At 39.8% G+C, this 27,915-nt stretch overlaps 1 protein-coding gene across 1 annotated transcript; it reads left to right on the top strand.

Moving 5' to 3' along the window:
* Positions 1-28: 28 nt before the first annotated feature.
* LOC307251367 (hexokinase-1-like) lies at positions 29-27,682 on the top strand. Its single transcript, XM_080028715.1, has 18 exons — positions 29-341; positions 4,767-4,929; positions 10,330-10,478; positions 12,216-12,335; positions 12,894-12,989; positions 13,265-13,364; positions 14,295-14,478; positions 15,214-15,369; positions 15,907-16,140; positions 16,501-16,805; positions 18,245-18,393; positions 18,934-19,053; positions 19,788-19,883; positions 22,480-22,579; positions 23,041-23,224; positions 24,006-24,161; positions 25,009-25,242; positions 26,419-27,682. The coding sequence occupies exons 1-18, from the start codon at positions 279-281 to the stop codon at positions 26,567-26,569; spliced, it is 2,760 nt and encodes a 919-aa protein (XP_079884841.1). The 5' UTR covers positions 29-278; the 3' UTR covers positions 26,570-27,682.
* The last annotated feature ends 233 nt before the right edge of the window (positions 27,683-27,915 follow it).

The following is a 27,915-nucleotide window of genomic DNA, read 5'->3' as shown; positions in this document are numbered from 1 at the left end:
TGTCGCAGACTAGCAGGCACGGCCACTGCTGCTGCTGCACTCTTGTTTCAACCAGATATATTTTTCCTTTTAACCTGTTCTGTTGCCACGGTGCCCAGCTCAGCTCAGGCCCCGGCTTCCTTCTCTCCACTTGGGGATAAAGAGGGATCAGCGTACAGACAGACAGGAGGGGGACAGCAGGAGAATAACGGAAAGCAAGCCACCAAGCATTCCTTTCCCCTTTCGCTATACAAACCACCTCTCAGTCTCTGATAGCTAGTGGCGGACGTGCAGGCAGGATGATAGCGGCGCAGCTTCTGGCCTACTACTTCACCGAGTTGAAGGATGATCAACTCAAAAAGGTGAGTGTGTGTTTTTTTTTTCAAAGCAGCTTTAAAACACGCCACGGTGGTCTTAATGTGTTGTATTGTGGACAGTCATGGAAGCCGGTTGACGGTTTGTTTAGCTGCATGTCCGCGCTGACCCTTAGGGCGTATCAGGCTCAGGGGAGAGAGGGGGGAGGATGCAGCATTTTGGCAAGTAGAGGAAGAGGAAGCCATGATGATTGCATCCTAATATGGATTTTTATCTCTCTGTAGTTTTCTCAAGGGGATTAGCAGTGTTTGACATGGATGCCCTTGAGAAGGGCTTTGGGTCAGTGATGGTGGTGGTAACGAGCTGCATACACAGAGCCCTGGTTATACACAGAGCTAGTGTTTCCGGAATGTGGTGGTTTCGGTTGCCAGGGCGTCAGAAGCAGACAGGTGTCTGTGCTGTGTGGGGGCTGCTGGGTAAAGTCGTGAGCGCTCTATACCATCCCTATCCCTTACTCGCTCATTCTGAATCTGTATTAAAGACTAGTCCGGTCCAATATTGAGATGATAATGTTGATCCATATTCCATAGTATGATCAGGTTAATCCAGGTCTCTTAGCAGCGCATTCTCTTGTTAATTCTGCTCAGCTGTTGCTCAAAAAAATCGTGAGCGCTCTACCATTTCCTCCTCCCTCCCTTCCTCACTGATTCTGACTCTCTATATATTTTAAATTTGATGCATTTTGAATATCTTTTTACTATATTAATGCTAAGTGCTGTGTGCTTAAGTATATACTCATGTAACCTGACACATTATACCAACATCAGCAACAAAAATAATAATATAATAATGAAGAAAATCATTATGTTACGCAAATATGTCCAATAGTGGATATCGGACTGACTTCACCATTCGAAGTACCGATCAATATTCCATAGTCTGATGGTTTACCCAGGGGTGTCATCATTGCATTCTCTTGGTATTTCTGCTCAGCTGTTGCTGCAGCATTAACATTCAGCCCAAATCCTGTTCAGAATTAACAAGCAGCCATTTTTTTTTTACTAATTGGATTGGGTTTTTTGACAGTGTAGATAGTTATTTCTCTACACAGTTCTTGCACTTTTATTTTAAAATGTTGTATTACTTTGAAGGACTTATGAAGGAGTTGTCAATTTGTAATTCCACTCTCTAAAATCATGTTATTATGCTTTTAAATGCATGCATATAAACAGTTAAAAACTGTTCAAATAAATAGCTTTGGATTTAATTAAAATGTAATGCATTTTTGTATATCTTTTTACTATATTAATACAAAGTGCTGTGTGGTTAAGTACATACGGATGTACACATACACACCTGACACTTTATACCAACAACAGCAACAAAAATAATAATATAATAATGAAAAAAATCATTATATTGTGCAAATATCCAAATCTGGGTATCAGAATCGTATCGGAAAAAAACTGGAAGAGTGCATCTCTTCTTATCTCTTTCATAAAGTGTTCTATCCTGTTTCATCTCTCCAGTGTTTACGAACTCACTCTTTCATTTCCTCTGGCAAAGGCGACATGAACTCATTAGCAGAGCACAGATGCTGCCATGTTGCCATCAGTGTAATATGAGACTGACTACAGCCTGTGGTCGTCTAAAGAAATTGATGTTAGTTTTAGTAGAAACTGGCCACTGGATGGGATGATAGACCAGTGAGATCTCCCATGGAGGGAGGGACACAGGGAGCCACACACACACACACACACACACACACACACACACACACACACACACACACACACACACACACACACACACACACACACACACACACACACACACACACACACACACACACACACACACACACACACACACACACACACACACACACACAGAGACACACACACACACACACACACACACACACAGACACAGACACAGACACACACAGACAGAGAAACACACACACACAGACAGAGAAACACACACACACACACACACACACACACACACAGAGACACACACACACACACACACACACACGTTCATGATGTCATGGTGTCACACTGCTGTAGATGCACGTGCCGCTGCTGAAGTGGGTTAGTGGAATTTTACTTCAAAGTCAGATGACAGTTATCCAACCATTATCTATTATAATTTATTTTTATTTTCAGCATATGTATCTATTTAAAATGCAAATAAGATGTCCAATTTTGAAGGTTAAGTAAACTTTTCTTATGGAATTGTGACTCAAAAAACAGTGAATTAAGAAGAATAAGAATGGTGATATTAGCTTTAAAAGACAGTGTATCATTATAAATGATAAGAAAGATTATTGACCGTTTGACCTCTAATATTTTCCCTAGAGTGTTCCTCTTAAAGAACTCATGTTGCATTGGGATTCATATTTTAGACACTTTTTTGTAAATTTTAAATGGAACCAATAAAGAAATTAATTAAAAGAAAAAAAAGATTAAACCACCTTGACGTACAGCCTCACAAGGTCGATAGGATCAAGGAGTGATTTCTGTTCCGTGACTTCCTGGAGCTCATGCCAGACTCACACTACACTCAATACTCTGCAATGTTACTGTACTGCACATTGCAGGAGTCTGATTAACAGACTATATATAGCAATGTCACACAGAGCAGTCTGATGAGAAACAAACCAATGGGACGGACTGTGTGTCATGGAGTTATGGTCTGTGTTGTGCCTCATGACAGGCACTGAGCAATTATGTAACAATTACAATTAGATGCATCAACAATTAAAATGTGGAGTCAGCGATTCTGGAGAAAGCTTGTTGTCAAAATCAGTTAATATCTCCTCACATCTAGCTACCTGTCTGTTCTGTGTGTGTGCGCTGAAAGAATGAATCCAGTGGTAAGACACAGATTAGGATCTGTAAACTGGTATGCAAACAAAGGGTATGTAAACAAAAGGTGGCCCAGTGTATATCAACACTGGATTTGTTTACAGTGCACACTCGGTAGGACCAGAGGGGTATACTGCGAAGCAAACTCAACAGATTTTCTGCATCAATAACTGTATGCATGTGGCAAAAAGCCGCAGCGCAATGTTACAGTTCACTCTGCTGTAAGCTTTGTCACAACTTTGTTTCGTTCATTAACTTACTGATCAATAAGTTTACTTATTTAACCAGTTTCCTCAGTGAGAATGTATCGTTCAGACAATATAGTCAGGTCCGTGGGATTTCAAAATGTGTAGTTTCCTCAAAGGGCAGCGCTGTAAGAGCCGAATTTAAGCTCAAACTCTGCAACAAAAACTGGTCTGAGCAGGTTAGCCGTGCAGCCTCTGTTACCACGGTGATCTAGCCAGGTAGAAAGAGAGCCACCTTTCGTGATACTGAAAACTCTGGCTTCAGACTCAACAGACCTCGCTCAGGCCTTAATCTCGCTTCGTAGTTTACCCCTCAGGTAGCAGTTCATGAGGGTTTCTGACAAAAAGGGAATTTGACAACAAGCTTACTCCAGAATGCTGCCTCCACCTTTAACTGCATAATGTTGCTATTTGGAACAAACTGATATGCGTGTTGATTTGATTGACCTGGTTCCTTACTGCGGTTTAATGAACTTGTTTATACAACACTATGGTTCAGTTGCTTCAGGTTTCTTGGTTCAGTATCCCTCTCTATGCAACATCCTGGCGCCTGTACTGGTCATAATCAAGCCCTTATTTAGACGTTGAAAATTGGGCTGTTTGTACAATAATAAGCCAAATACGGACTTTTGTTTTTCTGACCACATATAACCCCTGTGAACATTTTTGTGCATATTTGACACACTTTTGTAGAGGTCTTTTAACTTTTCAACAACATCTGATCGCTGTTTAAACCTTTGCAAAGTCATCTTTTGCTTAACAACCTTTTTGCTGGGTAGGCCTCTGCCACAGTATTTGGATTTTTTGTGTTAAGTGAATCAATCTATTGACGTTTTAAATACCACTCCGCCTCAGCAGCACCCAAGCTCAAAATATGCCTCTCACGCAATTAGTTAAGTGGTAATGCAATGCATGAAGGTGTTCAAACATAGGAAAATAAAGTTAATTATTGCATTTCTAACCTAACGACACACCAAGGGTCATACAAAGGGTAGCTAGTGTTTATAAGTATTTTGCAGTTAAGTTAAATCAGTTTGTAGTTAGCATGGTTAGATCACTCGATAATCCTCAAACTGGACTCCCTTGACTGGGATTATTTAGTAAAAGGTTAGGTAACTCTTTATTTTAAGAATATATATTTTTATATTATTTTTATTAATTAAATTTTTTATTTTGTATGTATTATTTATTATTATTATTATTATTATTATTATTATTATTATTATTATTATTATTATTATTATTATTATTATTATTATTATTATTTATTTATTTATTTATTTATCTATCTATTTATTTTTTTATTTTTTGAATACACCCTGACACCCCTTGTATCCTGTGCCTGCCTCCTCAGATTGATAAGTACCTGTACTCCATGCGGTTCTCCGATGACACGCTGAAGGACATCATGAACCGGTTCCGCAGGGAGATCGAGAACGGGCTGAGCAGTGACACCAACCCCACCGCCACCGTCAAGATGCTGCCCACCTTCGTCCGGTCCATCCCCGACGGATCAGGTACACACCCGTAGAAACTATTGTGAGAAAGTTGAGATAAGGCTGTTATAATCAAGCAAAGAGTATTTAATCAAACAACAGAGGCTTCATGTTCTTGGCCTTAGAACATGGAGGTCCATCCGATCCAGGAAAGCCCGGTGGCTTTCTGAACAGAAATGGCAAAGGACAGTACAGAGCTCAGGTCCCTTATCCTGGTTACAACAGTGGCTTCAGTTCACCATAACAACAATGCAGTTGAATCTCAATTGGTGAGTCATGTGAGGGGGGACGGTGGGGGAGGGACAGTTTGAAGATACAGCAGGGGGAGTTCTGAGCATAAGACAGAAGAGAAACAGAGTTAAATGGGGAGACAGAGAGAGAGGGTGACATGCAGGAAAAGGTCCACATGTCGGATTTGAACCCGTGACCACTGCGACAAAGACTCAGTCCACATGGTACCTGTCTAACCACTATACGCCACCAGAGCGCCCAAAACAAGAACATTTTTACCCCTTTTCCACCAACTCCAACCTGGTTCTACTTCTTGGCTGGTGCTAGTGACTGGTCTCTGTGTTAAAGTGTATTTTTATGCACCATCAGACCACAGCAGATTCCTTGTACTGTATGTGTGAACGTAACTGGCAATAAATCTGTTCATATTTTGATTATGACTTGGGTTCAACTTGTGACACTTCTAAGACCACGTTTGCTTTTCCACCGGCCAGAATGCCACAACATTATATCTCTGTGTATGTGTCTCCGCTTTTCACACTAACGCTAGCACCAACTTCAAGCACAACAACAACAATGGCGGAATACATCGCATCTTTAAATGGTGCTTCCAGCTTTGCTTTACAAGCCTACATAGGCACCATCCAAACATGATAGTTCCAGAGCATTAATTTGAATTTTGAATTTTTTTTATCGTGTCAAGACACCATTATAAACACACAGCCAGACCAATAACCAAAAATAGATGCTAAACAATACTAATACTATTTGTGCTGCTTGTCACGATTGTTACACAAGGGGATTATACTTGCGAGATTACATCACGTAGTGCTCACTTTATTAAAATGTTGGTCACAAAGTTGGTCATGTTGGTGGTGAGAATCTCGCCTCTAGCCCCTAACGTAAGAGGTTCTTGGTTCTAGTCCAGCAAAGAACATTTTTGACAACTTGGTGTAAAATTGAACTTGATCCCTGTCTGTTAACTATCAGGTATTAATCAAAGGTTAATGGAGGTTTGTTGGAAGTTAAATATTAGTTAAGTATTGAATTACCTGCCACTGTTAAACTTCAGTTCCTGGTGTCGGTACAGACACGTCCATGTTTCTCACTTTGCAGGAGCGGCCCATTGATTCAGCAGATAAAAGCTGGAAAAAACAAAGGACAAATTAATAATTGACTTCCGTTTTATAAATATTTTTTTTATGATTATTATTATTTTTCTAATCATGTTTATTCAAAAAAGCAAACAGCACTTAAGTTTAAAACACTAAATGGACCGGGTTAGAATAAAATGAAATGCATATGAGATGACAGCACAAGCATTACAAGTTTACAAGAGCGACATTGATAACAGTCTTTCTTATTGTGTAAATACAGTGTATCTATACTGTGTGTGTTAAAGCCCCACCTGATGGCTGCTATCTGCCTATAAACAATGTGCTGATGTGGTTCAAATGCTCAGACCCGTTCCGTGACATAAGCCTCTTTGTGTGGCGCTCTGGATTTGGACTCGGTAGATAGCCGTTGTTTTAGCCCCGGGGCCAAACAGTTCAATGGGCCTGATCACACACTGTATTGATGTCAGAAAGTGCGACTAATATGGGTCAGATAAATAGATAAAAATGGCACTTTTATTAAGTTTAATGAGAGACTGATTACATTTTAAATTTCTTCAGCTACAACACTAGTACCAACCTCAAAGAGGGCAACGTCAAAGAGGATGGAAAAAGTTCAAAGTATGGGTACTCCTGTGGTGTTGATATTCTGATCAAGTTGCAGAGTAAGAAGTTGGAATTTAAATAATACAGTTATAAATAGTCGTTGGATGTCATCATGTCAGCAATTCTCATCAGTGAATGCTCTAGTTAAAAAAATTAAAAAGGCCATATTAAAAAAAGAGTGTACTTTACATATAATACTGTACTGTATGATAGAATATATATTAATATAGGTATTATGTATAGATGCAAATAACAAGTGTGAACCATATACACAGTTTTAAGTTGGGCAGTTTCTTAATCTGTGTGGATATTATTTGACAACACAAGGGTATTTTAACGCGCTGAATGACCAGATTTACCACATTAACCGTCGGCTAAAGTCACGAGTCCCGCTCTTCAGACTGGACCTGTTAACTGCTGCTGCTGCCTAGCTTGGCCCGTCCCCGTCCGTGTTAGTAAACAGTGACATAAGAGTAAGTCAAACATACTGTGGAGGGAGACAGGCCATACGCTGTCTGTCTCCTGCCTTCTCTCAAATTATAAATAGCATCAGGTTTCAACAACTACATGAGGTCCAAGGGATGCAGTGCTGAAGCCATGGCCACAGCTAAAATAAACTGACAATCATTTTTAAAGGGCTGATGATGTGAGATACGACCATAGCAACAAGAATTTAAGATAACTTTTCCTCCCGTAGTGCCAGTAACAGTTAATCTACTCCCACAGGGGGAGACCTTTCTATGTGAGAATGAGGATATTAAGTCACGGCTAAACTGCAATGGTGTCAGTTCAGAATAGTCTTAAATGTATAATAAGATTAAACTAAGAGGAAAAGCCAACAAAGATTAAAAATGTAGAGAGACCAGGTGATGTAAAAGTGTCTCCAACAAATTCAACCCTATATAGTACAAGTTAGTTATGAGGTTTTGCTGTTAACTTTCAGTGTTGAAAACATAATCTGAGACACTTTTATCCAACGCGACTTACAACTGGAGTACACATTCATACACCGATAGCAGCAGCTACCACGCAGGGCATGCTGGCTAACTATCAGGAGACATTTAGGGTTCAGTGTCTTGCTCAGGGACACTTGGAGATGTGGCAGGACTGGGGATCGAACCACGGACCCTATAGTTGCAGGTCCTATCCACTTTGCCACAGCCCCCATTAAAGGTTGAGTTGCAAGGAATGGTTATTACAAAAACTAAAAAAAAACGTCTAAAGCTAAATCTACAAGCTTTGTCCAGTCTGTTTCTGAGGATAGAGTTTGCTCGGTTGTCATAGAGATGTCTCAGTTAACACTGGTAACCGATTGGTCACATGCTAAGCTAACAGTGACAGCTGCAGTTTAAAGCTCATAACAAAACTATTGTTTCCAACGGATCTGCTACTTTTCAGTTAGGAAACATGAAACCAAAAGATAATAAAAAAGCCATAGAGTGGTCCATTCATACCATCAATACAGGAAAAATGTGTCTTATTCATGTTAATATTTCAACAGAAAAGAGGAGTCCATCTGTCACCATACGTTGATAGATGCCTGCAAAGTATTCCTGGTTTTAACAAATGCAAAAGCTGTGTGAGCCTTTTTCTTTGAATTCGACAATCAGCAAATCAAAACTATTTGTCTTGGCTATGAAAGGCTACATTCACTAGTTTAGCCTTGGACTGAAGCCTGGAAATAGTCATTCACTCATAACAAATATTTGCTACAGAAGGGACGGCAAGTTCAACAATCAATAGTATCTATTTTTGGCTCACTGCTGCACTGCAAACATAGATAGATAGATAACTCTGTGGGTCAAGTGTTTTTCTCGATTGTTCAGATTTACTCAACAAAGTCCGAGTAGACAATTTTGGACATCTATATTTTTGGCATGTAAATGTACAATGTGCCCACATACAGCTGGCCAATGTTCATTTCGTTAATGAAAACTATTGCAATTTTTTTTATAACTGACGAGAAGTTGACGAACAAAAATAATAATAAAAACTATAACAAAATGTATGTTGTAAAGGCAATGACAATGGCAATGATAAAAATACGGACAAAATTAACACTGTAGCTGGCACAGATTGTTGAGGATTACATCTCCAATTATGAAAAATACTGCATTACATACTTTAGATCCATCACATACGTTAACCAAGAGGTAGCGGCTCATGCATGGGAGCGCTGACATTTAGGGGACTTTAAAATTGACACTTGCTCTGCGGCAAATCAGTAACACTTCTATATGTCAAGCCCTGGCCGCATCTCATTCCAGCCAGGTCAAGGAGATTAATAGCACAATGCAGTGAATGCTACAGGCTACGATCGTGCTACGGTGGCCCTCAATGACCAACATTGTTTTGGTCGAGAGGCTGGATGTTAAAACGTTAAAGGTCACAGTTTTGAAGCCTAGAGCAACACTAACGCACACACACACACACACACACACACACACACACACACACACACACACACACACACACACACACACACACACACACACACACACACACACACACACACACACACACACACACACACACACACACACACACTATCATGTGCTCTGCTGCAGTGTCCTTTTGCAAGACATTTAAGCCTCCTTTACTATTTCATTGTGACACAGTCTAGATCGGTGTCGGGTAAAGGCCTTAGAGATAAATTAATTATTTTATTCCCAAAATGAGATCGTAAAGAGACCAGCCATCTTGTTTCAGTCGCTTATATTTTAGAGCAAATAATAATAACCTGTAGTTTTAGAGTAAGATATGTATTACATAAACAACTTTGTGTTTGTTTTTTAATATAAACTCAATTAAACTTAACGCTGTATAATGTTACATGAAGCCTTCTCTCTACTGAAGATCCGTTTACATTTGGGCTTCTTGCCTGGATGAAACTCTAGCTCAGCACATGGCTGGTGGCGTGGCTCTGTTCACACAAAAGGTTCATGGAAAGCGAGCTAACGTGCATCTCAAAATAAGGTCATTCTCTTTGTCTGTGTGAATTCTCTTCCTTATCAGGCACTTTCTTTCTCAGGTTAGAGTTTCTCAAGGGTTCAGGTTGTGTGCTAGTTTCTATTTTCCACGTTCAAAGATGTTTTTTTTTGTTTGTTTTAGTACAAAAATAGATATGGATTCTACTGAGACACTGCAACAATCTTCATTCACATAATTGGATGTCGAAAAGCTTGTGCTCATGCCATTGTTAATTAAAGATCCAAGATCATAAACTTCTGATTTTCCATTATTATTATTTGCTACTGAAACTATCTGAACCAACCAACAATCCATCCATCCCTACTGTACTGTACAGTTGACTTGAACATGAGACATGAGAGCACTACTACTTATACTATATGTTTTGACAGACCATCATTGGGAAGTGCACATGTAACTGGCTCTCAAAAGAAGAAATCAACTGAGAGATTAATATCTTAAGATCTCTAACATTGTATCTGTCTTTCCATGTTGACAGAGAAGGGGGACTTCATAGCCCTGGACCTCGGCGGGTCGAACTTCAGGATCCTGCGCGTCAAAGTGACTCAGGACAAGAAGCAGCCGGTTCAGATGGAGAGCCAGGTCTATGACACGCCCGATGACATCATCCACGGCAGCGGCTCTCAGGTAATAATAAAACAAATAAATATTTATATAATGAAAAATGTATGTGTTTTGCATAAATTATTACATTACGTTCCTAGAGTTTTTGTTTTGAAACATCAGCCTCTAATGTTTGGTTGTTACCTGGTCTCGCAAAGCCAGACCAAACTACAGCAAGTAGTTATTACCTAATCAGACCTAGTATGATATTTACATTTTTTGAGAAGACTGTCGAAATGGTATAAAATATCAATACGTATGTATAAATTAATACATAGTTGTGGGGAACACTGTTTCATGTTTCTACAGTAGAATGGACAAACGTAACGACATTACGCATTATTATATAGGCCTATTGTGGTTGTCTGCCGGATATGCACCTGTTGGAAGACGACTAGGGAGTACTATAGAATAAATAACAAAATACATCTTCACCTCATCACTTGATATTGTGGAAAGACTTGAGGCAGTGGTGGATGCTGCCATCTTTAGTAACTAGCTTCTTGTCCTTGAAGGCCACCGCAGCTTCGGTAAATTCTCCAAACAGGAGGGGTAGAGACGGAGCATTGCAATCTAGATGACGCCAAAATGCATCTTATTATTACACACTCCACCATTAAACTAAACCCACCTTATGTTATTCCTATCATCAACAAATACTTAGCAAACGCTGCTCCACTAAGGTCAAACACTCAGTAGTTTCCACTCAAAACAGCTGATGTTTGTGTCTGCCCAGAGCTCAATAACACGCGAGGTCAAGGGTCAAAAAGTGTAAACTGACCTCCACACACACACACACACACACACACACACACACACACACACACACACACACACACACACACACACACACACACACACACACACACACACACACACACACACACACACACACACACACACACACACACACACACACACACACAGAATAACCAGAGTCTAGTGAAAGCCCGGAGCGCTGAACTTCACTGCACTTGTGGAGAACAGTTGTCACTCGTATTGTAACCCGAGAACCAAAACATGGGAGACCGTCTGAGGCCGTGTGATTGGATCAGAGCATGACTAACACAGACAGACGCTGTTTAATGAAATGTCAAAGGGACAGCTGCTCAAAAAAAAAACATAATGTATTGTGCACTGTGAACAGGTTTGTTAATGTTAATGAGGATGACTGGTGATTTGGTAAAATATAAACATTATCAATAAGAAGGAAAAATAGTTTTGATTGCAGAAAAAAAATGCAAAATAAATGTTGTTGTTATCTGAATTTAAGTTTTTCCAACAAAGATATGTGACCGTTCAACTGTGAGTTAATCGCTTCTTAATCAATTAATTAAGGGCTGTGGTTGTTAAATGTTGATGTACAGTATCTTCATATTTGGCCACTATAACGAGACACGATTTATCTACTCAGTTGCCAGTACCGGTACTGTTACCCGGAACTTTACTCCCTCTGTAGAGAAGTGTGCTGTGCAAATTGTAAAGCCCATTGAGGCAAAACATGTGATATTGGACTTTATAAATAAAACGATTAATCCAGACTTAGACTTATCTTTGCATATTTGTTGGGAAATACTTTATAACATTTCCCTATCATGATCCCCTATGTGGTAAAAGTGACCGGTTATGAAAGAATAGCTCAGGAATTTTGAATTTTAAAAGAAAAATATACAATAGTTTGTCATTATCATTTTTAGTTCAAAGTTTTTGATACCTTATCTTGTTATTCTAGAGTGGTTAAAGTCCCTTTTCTGTCCCCAGCTCTTCGACCACGTTGCAGATTGCCTGGCAGACTTCATGGAGAAGCAGAAAATCAAGGATAAAAAGATTCCTGTAGGGTTTACCTTCTCCTTCCCCTGCGCCCAGAGAAAACTAGACGAGGTAAACACACCTTAATACATGTGTTGTGTAATAGGGATTTTAATTCTTGCTTTTATGTGTCTTTATGATGTTTTAGATTAAATGCATTTTACTTATTTCACAGGGCAGCACTTTGGTCCGTCCAGGCCGTTATAAATGTGCTATATAAATAAAGTTGACTTGACTTGTTGGAAGTTAAAGGGAATACTTTCTTCCCTCTTTCATTTGTCAAGTCTTGAGGTATTTGGTTCTGACATCAAAAGTGAGATACTGTAGACTAGGATGTGAGGATGTGTAAGAATCATATTTTCTTTCATCATTTAGAGACAGAGTTCATAAAGTTAGTAAAAATGAGTTGTAAGGTGAAAATAGCTTTTTAAAATTTCTGCTTTTCAGAAAAAGGCAAATATTTTGTAATTATCCTATCAGTAGCAGTAGGGAAAAGTGTTTAGTAAATGTGTTGTTGGATACTGATGCCGAGGTTGGAATAGCAATGACCAGACATCCTGGACCTGCCAAGTCTGTCTGTTTAACTGTAAATTCTGCCATTATAAAACTCTTTTATAAAACGTTTTATAGGCGGTCTTACTGAATTGGACAAAGAAGTTTAAAGCCAGCGGCGTGGAAGGGATGGATGTGGTGAAACTTTTGAACAAAGCCATCAAGAAACGAGGGGTGAGTTGTTTTCTTTTTCCTTTAAGTGAACCATTCGTAAACGGTAAACAAAACTAAACATTTATAATTGATGTGGTTTTAACAATAACGATATCTTTTTCTACCCATAGTGACTATTTTACTAGTCAAAAGGCTATTTTTTGAAGATAAAATGATGTTCAATCAACAATGGAGTAGTATTTTTAAATGGTCAATGAATCCAAACATATCAGATTGTGACTTACTCCTTCACGTTTTGATATTTCTTTTAGTGAAACCTAATGTTGTCGTTTCAGGATTACGAGGCGGACATCATGGCGGTGGTGAATGACACGACCGGCACCATGATGACCTGCGGGTTTGACGATCAGCGCTGTGAAGTCGGCATCATCATTGGTAAAGGACAAATAATAAAGTATAATAAAGTATATTAGTACACACACACACACACACACACACACACACACACACACACACACACACACACACACACACACACACACACACACACACACACACACACACACACACACACACACACACACACACACACACAGGTCAACCAAGCTATAAATGTAATAATCTGAAACATTAAACAAACTACTGTGGTCCGAGCAACGCCAAAATATTCTGGAACTGCTGGAAGAAATTTACTTTCTCATAATTTCATGAGAAGTCTGCTTACATATTTAATCAGAGAACTTAAACACATACTGTATATATCCAGAGCACCTTATAATACCAATAGCATCGGTTCTACATGTGAGGGCGCCAGAGGCATTATAACTCCTTCCCTGGCATCATTAACAATGCCTGCTGCAGACTGAGCTCCACAGAGCAAATGGCATTTAGGAAAAGAGTCATACAACTTTTCATATAATTAACTTTAACAAATGTAAACATATTATCTTAAATCTGCCTAACTCTACCTGTAATTGTTTTAATTAGGCTATTTTGTACTTTCATCCATTTCATTTTAATTGCTGCCATTCTTCACCACTGTCTAAATGTCAATTGTTTTCTTTTCTTATCAGTTGTTGTGTATTTCATGTATTTGCATTGTATATATTGTGTATCTATCTTTGTTTTTGCTTTGCATTTGTTTGACTCGACATCATTGGAAATGAGGGTCACACACACACACACACACACACACACACACACACACACACACACACACACACACACACACACACACACACACACACACACACACACACACACACACACACACACACACACACACACACACACACACACACACACACACCCTCAATTGATCTCTCGAGGATAAATAAAAGTTAATTGAAAATGAAATCTTTTCAGGAACGGGAACCAACGCGTGCTACATGGAGGAGCTGCGTCACATCGACCTTGTGGAGGGAGATGAAGGGCGGATGTGCATCAACACGGAGTGGGGCGCCTTCGGGGACAACGGCTCCCTGGAGGACATCCGCACAGAGTTCGACCGTGAGATTGACAGAGGCTCCGTCAACCCTGGAAAACAGCTGTAAGTTGTTTTCCTTTGAACCTTTGTTAATGAAGAAACAGTTTTTTTTTTTTTTAACCAAACAGACGTTGTTTTTCTATTTAAATAAATCCTGATTCAATGAACTTGGGGGTACCGAAAGACTTCAGATTGCTCGTTCAAAATATTTTTTTCCTCAGTGGTATCAGGGATTTTAGTTACTTTACTGGTACGATACCCCCACACAACATAGAATACAGTTCAAACTGAAAAAGAACAGTTCATGCTATGTAAAAATGGCTACAAAGTACGATTCTCTCTCCCTCTCTCTCTCTCTCTCCCCCTATCTCCTGTTTGCCAGTATAAAGTACTGTTGATTTTAATTAACTATATTCTTAATTATGTACAGCAGCTGTGTGGGTCAGGAAACAAGTGTAACCTACTACGACAATGCAGTACGCTTGATTTCTTGGAGATCTGTATACGATTTGTTTTGGTCATAATTAACCTATGTATCAGAAGCACGTTCATTGTTTTTTTTAGCATGATGGTTTAATCTACTATTCTAGAGAAGATTTATTTTTGTTTCTAAAGAGCAATTTTAATATTCTTACTAGAAAATAGAGGTAGAGGTCATAGGGCCTTCCAAAAAATATTCCTGTTCGGCAACTGTAGATTGTCAATTCTACTGTGGGAAGATAAGACGGAATGACTTAATACAAACTGAATTCATGACACATCATCTAAACATGCAGCTGTACGTTTCCCTGCGCTCAGGTTTGAAAAGATGGCCAGTGGGATGTACATGGGCGAGCTGGTTCGACTGATCCTGGTGAAGATGGCCAAAGAAGGGATTCTGTTTGAGGGACGAATCACCCCGGAGCTCCTGACCAGAGGAAAGATCGAAACCAAACACGTCTCCGCCATTGAAAAGTGAGTGGGGGGAATAAGTTACCAACTAAATATGATTTTTTGTCATGGAAATGTGTTTTCAGAAAGGTTTTATAACTATATATATTGAACTAATTTTACTGCACCTTCCTCGGATGCACCTGTCACCATGTCACCCACTCAGGTGTGATGAGATAATTTTGAACAATTTAAAAAAAGATTTGAAAGAAATATAAAATAAAGCTTCATCAAATGTTCACCTTGAACGGCATCAATACATGAAAATTCCAAAATTACTTTTCACAGTAATAAGTTAATTGTAAAGTGCATTTACATTATTAAAATGATAGCTTCCATAACCTTTCTTCAACAGCAAAGATGAGCTCTTTAATCTCAGTCCCACCTCAAGACCCATCTCTTCTCCTCTGCCTATCCCTAGATCACCCACCAACCCAAGCCCCATCACCTTTACATGTTCTCTTTGTTTGTTTATGGTTGTGTTTCCTATGTAAAGCGCTATATAAATAAAATGTAGTATCATTATTATTATTTAATGAAAATGTATTCTTGTCATTGTAGGAGTAAAGAGGGACTGAAGAAGTGTATGGAGATCCTGACCAGGCTGGGGGTGGAGCCGTCAGATGAAGACTGTCTGGCCGTGCAGCACGTTTGCACCATCGTATCTTTCCGCTCAGCGAACCTGATCGCTTCAACACTGGGAGGAATCCTCGCTCGCCTAAAGGAAAACAAGGGAGTCGCTCGCCTCCGCACTACTGTCGGCATCGATGGCTCTCTCTACAAGATGCACCCTCAGTGAGTATTCTTTAAAGGCTCCGAGTGACTTTTGGTTTGTGTTAATTCTTGCACCCCCTTTGGACAAAAGCGGTAGTGTTTCTAATTTTCCAGCTGTAGTTGGGGTGAGGGTATACCCATGACAAAGGCATTAAGAAAAACAATATCTTTACACTGCATGCTGCATATTTCAAATGCTCTTACTGCTTCATTGTTGGAGCTGAGAAGGCCTCAAAACACCTTCAAAAACAGCTGCATTTCTCACAAAGCCACAGTTTTCCAAAATCTAAATTCGAACCCAGAAGATTTCGCTTGAAGGACCAACAAAAAAATTTACATTTCAGATTTTAATATTCCAATCACTGTTTTCTCTTTGAACAGATACGCTCGCCGTCTGCATAAGACCGTGCGCCGCCTGGTCCCGGACTCAGACGTTCGCTTCCTGCTGTCGGAGAGCGGGAGTGCCAAAGGCGCCGCCATGGTAACAGCGGTGGCGTACCGTCTGACGGAGCAGGCGCGGCAGATTCAGCAGACGATGGCCGAGTTCCGTCTGAGCAAAGCGCAGCTCCTGGAAGTGAAGAAACGCATGAGGCAGGAGATCGAACGAGGCCTCGGGAAGGATTCTCATGAGGAGGCCACCGTCAAGATGCTGCCCACCTTCGTCCGGAGCACACCAGACGGATCAGGTGACTAGAAAGATATGCAGACAGATGGGAGGGAAGGACCTAAATGCTGCTTTGGATACTATTACTTTCTACTGTAGCTTTTACTTAGTAATGAATTTAGTGGTGGAAGAAGTACCAATACAGCTATGTAAAAAATACTCGATTTCAAGTAAAAGGCATGCATAAAAAAAAACACAAGTTGGTCCCTCTGACTGAGTAGTTTAGTGGGGAACAATTCACTATTTGGTGGAGCTGTTAACAACTCAATTTTAGCATATTTCAACATCCATTCCCCAATATATACTGTATTGTAATAAAAGCCTTGCCTTAAGGGAAACAAATGGTTGCATTTTACACACAGCAAAGGCTGCATATTTAATGATTAAGGAAAGGATATGGCTCTCAGCTCGGCAGGTGACAAATGATTGATCTATAACTTCTTATTGTCACTTTAAGAATTTTGCCAGAAAGCAAAAAAAAGTCTCTAGATGTTGGTAAAAGCAGCTGCAAAAGGCCACATACAGGCAGTGTTCCCTGTACAGGATTCAACATATGAAATCAATGAATATGTAAAAACAATTTAAATTCTTCTTCGTCATTTTCCTCGGCTCATTTATGGCAGGTTACAAATTGCATTGATATTCACATGAATGTTCAGTTGAGACTCCCTCGTTTGAACTACCATTTTATAAGCAGTGTCTGTCTACTTGGCAGTTTTCCAACATCATAGGCACATTATCTGATATACATAGAACAAGAACCAGTCAATCAGGTTCTTCCACATTATTAATAAAATTGCTACAGTTATATGATTAGCGTTTAACGTACTGTATGTAGCGCTCATCTCTTTTGATCTTTAGATTAACATCACAGAACTCGACAAGTTAACACAAGTAAATGTACATTTAGAGCCGAGACGAAGCGTCTACAATTTTTTCTGTAATTCTTAAAATGGAAGGACACATAAGATGTGTTATTGCTGTTAAGAAATATTGTGAATCCTTTTAACATTCAAAACTAAACAGGCTTTATTTCTAAATTGTAATATTTAAAGTTATAGTGCGCAACTTTTTAATTTAAATAAATGTCAGTTACATTCAAGTTGTCGGCAAATGACTCGACATCATTGCAAATCACCCATCAATTGATCTCTAGAGTATAAATAAAAGTTAAATTAAATGAAAATGAGTTGACATAAAGTTGATAAAGCCTATCAGCTCCACAAAACACTCTCTGTATTTCTCTGTATAGCCGCGATTACAAACTGGTGTCACCCCCAGACACTGGCGCAGGAACTCAGAAAAATCCCAAGATGAGCCCAAGACCTTTTTTACACACACTATCTGGGAGCAGTATTTCTCCTACAACAAAACCAACGGACAAAAACTTATATTATACAGCAGTGTCAGATGAAGTTGTGTTTGTTTTGATGCTAACACAAGGCCTTTCTCACGATACAGAGAATGGAGATTTCTTGGCTCTGGATCTCGGAGGGACGAATTTCCGAGTGCTTCTGGTAAAGATTCGCAGCGGGAAGAAGCGATCCGTGGAGATGCATAACAAAATCTACGCCATTCCCATAGAAGTCATGCAGGGCACAGGAGACGAGGTAACCATTTGGACATTTAGTTTCATTGTTGCCTTTACGATTTCATGCTCATTTGGAAATACATGTTCTCGAATGGAATAGATTTACCCTTGTACTTTGGAGACATTATTTGAAGCATGTATGAAATGTGTGAGCAAGCATGGTTAATGTTCAAATGAACTGATGTGTAGGTGCTTCTTATACTTTGATGGCTTGTTTAGCTTTTTTATGAACTGAATATTATTTTTACTTGAATTATTTATTTTTCTTGTTTTTGCTCTATTGTCACTTGTTTTATTTGTGTTTATTTTTATGATTTTTTCCAAATTTTTATACACACTGAAGTTATGTTTGTCTGTAGTTCTTCAATAACAGATACAAAAGTTAAAGAAGAAAAAGATTTGCTCTTGTACTTGACTTACTTAGACTTAGACAATGAGAAACATATAAAGATTGCATCTAAATGATTTCGCCTCACCACAGACAGAACATAAAGTCATAGCCACACTAACCATCTCTCCCAGTATTCAAACCACTAAAAGCCCGTGTCTCTCTCTCTAGCTCTTTGACCACATCGTCTACTGCATCTCTGACTTCCTGGACTACATGGGCATGAAGAGCGCTCGACTGCCGCTGGGTTTCACCTTCTCCTTCCCCTGCCACCAGACCAGCTTGGACGCAGTAAGTTCCCTGCCAATCAAATTATCTAAAAAATAGCAGACTTTTATGTTTTCTTGGTTAAGGCGCAAAAAGAAGCAATTCTGTGCTACCGGAAGTATCCAAAAAGGTCAATTTAGTCTAAGATGATAAATAAACTTGAATGTTAATATACAGAGGCGTCTAAGGAAGTCACAACATGGCAAGGTACTAAAAGTTAATACTAGTCCGTATACAAGAACATTCAAGTTATTTTACCAGCAGGATCGATGCCAAGGGTTGCAAGAAGTTCAACTGATTAAAGAAATTATTAAAAGTATTGAGTTCAATTCTCTTCTGCTCTTGCCGATACATGCGACTGAACATGGGCAAAAAGATTAAAGAATTAACGCATTTCTTTTTATTTATTTTTTAAGATAATTTTTTGGCCTTTTAAGATATATTTGGAGAGACATAAAAGTTGAAATTGGGCAAAGAGGGGAGGACATGCAGAGAACTGACCACGGGTCGGATTCTAACCGGGTCTGCTGCGATGAGGGCTGAGCCTCTAGGGTGGGGACGCTCTAACCACTACACCACGAGAGCCCCCCAGAATTAACACATTTCTAATCCATTGTCTCCATCCATATTTCAGGGTTTCAAGAGTTAAGAATTAAGTCAAAAAGCGTCTCTAACATCTTTCACTTAAGCCTATCATAGACTGTTTTATTGGAGTGAACCATCATATATTCCTTAGTAAATGTTCTGTTGCTATGCAGGGTATCCTGGTAACCTGGACCAAAGGTTTCAAGGCCACAGACTGTGAGGGTGAAGATGTGGTGGACCTTCTGCGGGAAGCCATCAAGAGGAAAGAGGTAATTCAATCACAAACAAGAAGTTAATGTGATCGTCACAGGATACTACTAAGAAGTGCAGCTAGACAACTACACTACTGTTCCTACATTATTTTAAACACCTAATACCTCATGTAACAAATCATTTTTACAGTGCACTAAGAAAGTACTGAACAGAGAAATTATAATCCAATGAAACAATATGATTTAGTTTTGAAGTAGTTAAATAAGCGCTGTAAAGAAATGTACAAGTTTGGGTAATAATGGAGATTTTTAACGATCATCTAAACCCTTTTAGTATTAATATCTGCCACTGTCCTGCTCGTTAAAATGTACTTCTGGCGGCTACTTTGCTGATGCACCGATGCAGTTTTTAGCTTGAAACGTGTTGTCTCCAACTTCAAGACTTTAAGTCAGCTTTACTTGGGTTAGTGCACCTTGTATAGTGTGTCCTCCTTGTAGCTTAGCTTGCTGTCTCATGTTGCTACATTTAAAAAGGTCTGACTGACAGACTTGTTTGCTGATAGATGCTGTTAGCTGGCTTACAACCAACCACTTTAGCAAAAGTGTTGAATGGATTTTAAGTCCTTTGGCTAACAGCGTGCTTGATGCATTTGTTTTGTCTACCCACTCTACAGAAGTACTGTTAGCAATAAAAAATGTCTCCTGCACTTGAGCACCGCAAGACAAAAAGGACAATTTGTACAGATGTAATAAAAAACACCATACAAAAATACCACATCATAAAAATAAATTGGAGAGCACTCTCCAAGAAATTATATTTACTCTGCATACATTGTATTAGTCAACATCACTTGAATATCCTGGGATAATGACACGTTTGGACTGAGCTGTTATTGTAGCAGTTTCAGCATTAGGACACTTAAGACACCCCACCCTCTACTGTGTAAACCTACAGCTTAACAGCAGCTGGCCTGCCACATAGGCCTACATAACAGCTCTCCAATTGCTCAGTATGAATTAAAAAAATTAATTTTAGGACCAATTATAGTAGATTATAGTAGACCAATTATTGTAGTCTGGTTTATTTGAAGCTATAGTACTTACGAGATTCTTGTTGTTCTGAGTTTATAACTTCATGGTTAAATGCACTTAATGGAAGTCGCTTTGGATAAAAGCGTCAGCTAAATGAAATGTAGGTTGCGTTCCGAATCGCATACTCTTTCTTTTTTCTATTCTACATACTACAATGTAGTATAAAAAGAATCTAGTTAGGATGCAGTAGGCATACTATTGGGACATACTTTTCTCTCTTATTTCATCATAACATTGCGCCTTGATCTTGCCTCTTGCTTTTATATCCGTCGCATCCCCGTTTGTTTTCATATGGAGGCTTCGTCGATGTTACGTCACTTCACGTGCGCACTGGATTGTGGGTCAGAATCGCCCAAATAGGATGCACTTTTCAACACTAACAATCTTGATGGCATGAAGTAGGACATCCGGGTACTTCTAACCATCCTAAATCTGGCCACAAGAATCGGGACATCCTACATTTTTTTTCTACATACTATATAGTAGAAAGTATGCGATTCGAAACACAACCGTAATGTAATTATTGCATCTGATTTGCTTTCAGGAAGAGTTTTGTTTGTTCATTTGTTGAAATTATGAGTGTTTTATACCAATTTCACCCTTTTAGATGGAGGATCCAGTGAGTATTAAGTGACTGTAAATTATTAACTATAGGTGAAACTCGAAAAATTAGAATATCATCGAAAGTTCATTTATTTCAGTAATTCAACTTAAAAAGGTGAACATAATTTATTATATAGACTAATTACATGCAAAGTGAGATATCTCAAGCCTTTATTTGTTATACTTTTGATTATTATAGCTAACAGCTTATGAATCTCGGAAATCTCTGAAAATTTGAATATTACATGAAATCAATAAAGAAGGGATTTTAAATACAGAAATGTCGGCCCTCTATAAAGTATAATCATGCATATGTATTCAGTACTTGGTTTAGGCCCCTTTTGCATGAATTCTTGCCTCAATTCCAATTCATTTTCCATGATATTCTAATAATACGAGTATCACCTGTAGCAGGTAATGCAGTGCGGGGCTGGAGGCTGGAGACGTGTGATCATTGTTATAACAGCATGTTGTAAAACACCCGGTGAAAAAAAAAGTACTTTGAGATACTGTGGAGGAATGTGCGCCTGTGTCTTCAGTGTGGGGTCCTATTTGAGCTCAGGGATGACAGTGGTGATATTTTGGTGTGTGTGCTGCTTGGTTGGCAGAGGTCGTGAATTGTTCCGCCCTCAGAAACAGCTTGTGTATTCTAGTGTACACAGTGCCTGTCTAAGAATGTGAGTGAACTGCATTGTGCTCAGTGTGACGGTTGAAGAGTTGCCAAGCCCGATATTAATCCTTGCGTCAACACAAGATTGTTGGATATGAAATGTGGACCTAACATTGCTGTACTGTAGTTTCATTAAACATTTAACCAAGATTAAAACCTGACAGTTTTTACAGTTGCACAGACAGTGTTACAAGTTATAAGGATGTTTTACAGTGAGTATCCCCCTTGTGATTATGCCAACTGAATCTACTGTTTCATTTCAACTTTAAATTGTGTTTTTTTTCAAAGGAGTTTGAGCTGGACGTGGTTGCCATAGTGAACGACACAGTGGGGACGATGATGACATGTGCATATGAGGAACCCACGTGTGAGGTGGGGCTGATCGCAGGTCAGTTAAAACAACAAAACTTTAAAATAAGGAAATGTTTTCATTTTATATGTTATATTTACCCTACAGTACTGTTATCAAAACTCTAATCTACAGTTGTATACATCTTGGATTTGTATGTTTAAAAAACAGAAAGTCTTGCGAAATGATGTATAATTTAAAAGTATTTTTTTTAGATTGATGTGCTGTGGATGTAGGGTAGGATTAAATAAGTTTTATACTTCTTCCTTCTTCTTTTCAGGCATATCAATCAATTGAATCAATTTAATAACATTTTAATTTTTGTGAAATAATGTTAACATCGTTTTTGTTTATTGTAATTTTGTGGTTTTCATTTTGTTTGTATTTTTGATATGTTTAATTTTTATTTGATATGTCTGAAATAAAATTCAATCAATCAATCAATCAATCAATCAATCAATCAATCAATCAATCAATCAATCAATGTGTGTGTGTTTCAGGGACCGGCAGTAACGCCTGCTACATGGAAGAGGCGAAGAACATAGAGATAGTGGAGGGAGCGGTGGGCCGGATGTGTGTGAACATGGAGTGGGGCGCGTTCGGGGACAACGGTTGCCTGGACGACATCAGGACGCAGTACGACCAGTCGGTGGACGAGAACTCGCTCAACGAAGGAAAACAAAGGTGAACACACCTCCAGTATCAAACTGTATCTCTGGGCGCCTTTAAAAAGTGGAAAGTTTAGTCTGTTTAAATTGAACCCAGGTGCGATTCGGTTGGTCGGTTGGGAACGCAGCAATAGTGTTGTTTTTTTATTGCTGTTATTATTTGTCTATTTCGGTTTGACATAATGACAAACAAGTGATCGTCTGATATTGTATGTTTCGGACCCCAGGAAGACTTGGGGTCTCGCTCCGGTGTGTTGCTTATGGGAATCCTAATAAATTAAATTAAATCAAATGAAATCAAATTGTACTCAACAACCCATCCCAGAACACTGCAGAAAGGAATTTGTGTCATAGTAAATCGTTGTCAAGTCAAACGAAAAAGACTTCCACAGCAATATTTCAAAGTCTGTGATTCCCTTCATAGAAGTGTTTACATTTTCCAACACTAAATGTCCGATCAATCGCAAATACTTTTGCCGGTACATTTACGGCCATGTACACGCTCCTCTGCAAATTAATTCCCCCGTTTGTTCTGCCTAAATTCGTGCATTGTCAAACCCCACCAGACTTAATAGAAAAACAAACCAAAAGTATCAATTTCACACTGACGCAGACCAAATGGACTATCTACTTTGCTTATCTAAACATCAATGAAAATGATATACTGTCCAAGCCGAAGAGTTCAACATTTTCTCAATTTATAAAACAGATAGAAACATCCCAATAAGGTAATGTTAGTGCAGTGTTCTGTTTTGTCATCTTGCAGCTAACTTAGATGAATCTCTTTCTTATTTTAGATATGAGAAGATGTGCAGTGGCATGTACCTGGGGGAGATCGTCAGGCAGATTCTGCTGGATCTGACCAAGCGAGGCTTCCTCTTCAAGGGAAAGATCTCCGAGGCTCTGAAGACCAGGGGCATCTTTGAGACAAAGTTCCTGTCACAGATAGAGAGGTGAGTTTATAATTTATCACATTGGTTTCAGCCTGTTTCTCCTACTGTCCTAGGTAGCCTTTATTTTTGCACACAGTATGACATTTTTTTTGTAGCGAAACAAGAACATTTTTGGAAATTATATAAAAAAAAAATATATGTATAACTGGCCTCAACAGGTCTTTTAATTTTAGAGGTCCAATGATAGCAATACATACTCGTTTATACAGTCAATGGCGAAAGAAAAAGAGTAGCATGATCAAGACAAGTGCATAAAAACCCATCCTTAAACAGCATTGTTCACTGGAAAAAGTGTCATATAGTGGTATAACACACCTAGGTATGAGAGGGGTTGAGTGGGAGGAGAAGAAGGAGGGGGGGGGGGGGTGTGCAGTGTGACGACTTTATAGTTTATACAGTGTTTAAGCCTACCTTAGCCTCTGGGAACAGCTGTGAGGTATCTGGTGTCTCTCCTGCTGTTTTGGATGACCTCTGACAACCCCCCCCTCTCTCCCTCTCTCTCGCTCTCCTCCTCCTCCCCCCTCTCTCTCTCTCCTCCTCCCCCCCCTCTCTCTCTCCTCATCCCCCCTCTCTCCCCCTCTCTCTCTCCCCCCTATCTCTCTTCCCCCTTCCCCCTCCCCCTCTCTCTCTCTCCTCCTCCCTCTCTCTCTCCCCCCTCTCTCCCTCCCCCCCTCTCTCTCCCTCCCCCTCCCCTCTCTCTCCCCCTCTCTCTCCTCCTCCCCCCTCTCTCTCTCCCCCCTCTCTCCCTCCCCCCTCTCTCTCTCTCCTCTCTCTGCTCCCCCCTCCCCCATCCCTCCCTCTCTCTCTCCCCCTCTCTCTCTCTCCCCCCCTCTCTTCCTCTCCATAGCGACCGTCTGGCTCTGCTTCAGGTCAGGTCTATCCTCCAGCATCTGGGTCTGGACAGCACCTGTGACGACAGTATCATCGTGAAGGAGGTGTGTGGCACCGTGTCCCGCCGCGCAGCCCAGATCTGCGGAGCCGGAATGGCCGCCGTGGTCGACAAGATCCGTGAGAACAGAGGCCTGGACCACCTGGATATCACCGTGGGCGTCGACGGCACGCTCTACAAGCTGCACCCACAGTAAGACAAGGGGATAATAGGCACATAATGGGGGTGTGTTGGGTGGGTGAGAGGCTATGTGGTTCATTCACGCTAACACACTACAGTACAGATTCCATTTCATCAGACCCAAGAAAAACAGCAAATAAAATCAAGAGAAGAAAATTAATAGAACCCAACCCTCCCACCCCCATAGACATGCACAGAGACATACACAAATACATACACACGCAGACACACGAAAAGAGAGGGGATAATAGGGACATAATGGGGGCGTGTGGGTGGGTGGGAGTTAAGGGGGTTCATTCATGCTAACACACTACAGTACAGATTACATTTCATCAGGCGGCACTGGCACACAGGTTGTTCTTGTATCAATCCTTTCAGGAGAGTGGTTGGCACTTGCTTTAACTAGCAGAGAACTTGTGTTTTATTCATATTATTTTACATATTTTAACACTAACTATATAACAAGTAATTTGCAGACATTGCAACTTTTCATTGAGAAGGAACCTCAAGGATACATTCGGTAAAGGCCCTGTTAGCAGAAGCATCTAAAGGCTAAAATCATATTAACACTGCGAGCCCACTAAATAAGATTATTACAATTGGACAACTGCAGCCATGGGGACCACCAGGGAAGGTCATTAAACTTTAATCCTCAATTATCCAGATTACATCATAATCATTGAGTTACCATGTCTTTTGGAGCATTTTAGCTTCATGTCTTTTGGAGCATTTTAGCTTGTGTTTTTCTTACTTGTTTTTGTATCTTGTTGTCTGTTGACTACAGCTGCTGAATTTGAATTTCTATCTATCTATCTATCTATCTATCTATCTATCTATCTATCTATCTATCTATCTATCTATCTATCTATCTATCTATCTATCTATCTATCTATCTGAAATTAGCTAGCATCCGATCTGTGTATCTCAAGTGAAAGTTATATATGTTGCTAGTACAAGAAAACAATCCCTCGTTCCTTTAAATTTCAGCAGCAAACTGTCTCTTCCTAACCCCGGTTTCCTGTCTCTCTCTCTCTCTCTCTCTCTCTCTCTCTCTCTCTCTCTCTCTCTCTCTCTCTCTCTCTCTCTCTCTCTCTCTCTCTCTCTCTCTCTCTCTCTCTCTCTCTCTCTCTCTCTCTCTCTCTCTCTCTCTCTCTCTCTCTCTCTCTCTCTCTCTCTCTCTCTCCTCAGCTTCTCTCGTATCTTCGGCCAGACGGTGAAGGAACTCGCTCCTAAATGTGAGGTCACCTTCCTGCTGTCGGAGGACGGCAGCGGTAAAGGGGCGGCGCTAATCACCGCAGTGGGCTGCCGTCAGAGGGAACTAGAAGCCCAACAGCAATGAGATTAAACACCTCTTTCCCACCGAAAAACTACCTGCTGCTCCACCGCTACCCTCACCCACCACCCCCTCGCACCTCGCACTACAGCCCAAAACCATCTCCCCTTGGCAGCCGTGACTCCACCTCTGCCCCCCCTCCCCCCTCATCCCCCCCACACAGCCAGAGAGACAAGCTGCATGCATAGGGAATTAAAAATGAGTTTCTGAATATTTATTTATACTGCACCTGCACTGGAGGGCTTATTATTTTCCATGTTTGTAAATTTTTTCCTTCAATAGGTTGTCGATTATCTGATAAAACTAAAACTCTGTTAGGTGTGCAATATTTGTGTGTATTGCTAATTTTATTTTTATATGGAGGCAAATATATAATTGTATTTATATAGCTATATGGCCACTTTGAACCGCAGAGGTCATTAAGGATGTTTTGCACCATAGACACAAGAAAATGTCTTTTTATATGGAGAGTTACAGAGACAACAACAGCTAGCATTTCAATGTAACTTCCAAATGAAGGAATCCTTTCTTGACGAATGACAAAGCTAATTTTTCAGGCTCCTCTGGTTCAGAAAACCAGTTCCAAAAAGGGCTCGATTGCATAGGGTCGAAATGCAAGAGTCACGGCTGTTAAATTGTTAAATTCATCGTCATTTTATGTGCAAAAAACACGCTCACGCAATGTGCTACTGCTACTAACCCCTTTTTCTTGTACCTATCAATGTAACTCACATATTAAAGTATTCCAGGCAGCACCGCACCATTTTATTTCTCATGAGCTAAGAGGGTAGAAAAAGGTCTAAGTGAAAGTGTTAGCGTATCCTGTTGCTATTTGTGAACTACTATACTTTTGGTGTTGTGATAAAAAATCTCCACTTCTACTCATTGTATGTGCAAAGAATAAATGTTTATTGGGCCTCCGAGAAAAGAGTGATACTACGAGCGCTTCTGTGTGTATTTGTTCGCTGAGTGTCAGTGTGTGTGTCCGGCTGTATTGACCTGTAGCTTTCGATGTCCGGAGCTCTGTGGAGACTGCATGCCTTACATTAAGACAAAGGAGAGCGTTGGCTGATTTTTTTATTTTTTATTTACATTTTTCTTTCTACATTTAAATATAGATTTGTGATCGACATAGTGAAAAAGTGAATTCATTAAATTATATTTTGTTGTGGAGTAAATCCTGGTGTCTCTTTCTTAAGCAGCGGCAGAGGCGTATATAGGCCTAAGCTTGTAAAACTAGACGAGGAACTTTATAATAGGAAGACACATGTTAAATACAGGACCTTTTCTGATAGTTAGTTGAGGTGTTTGTGTGTGCTGTAGCTCAACATTTTATTTGATTTTATTTGTTT

The sequence above is a fragment of the Ammodytes marinus genome (genome assembly GCF_949987685.1).
Source record: "Ammodytes marinus genome assembly, chromosome: 6".
NCBI classification, from domain to species: domain Eukaryota; kingdom Metazoa; phylum Chordata; class Actinopteri; order Uranoscopiformes; family Ammodytidae; genus Ammodytes; species Ammodytes marinus.
This window is presented reverse-complemented; position numbering and strand designations above follow the sequence as displayed.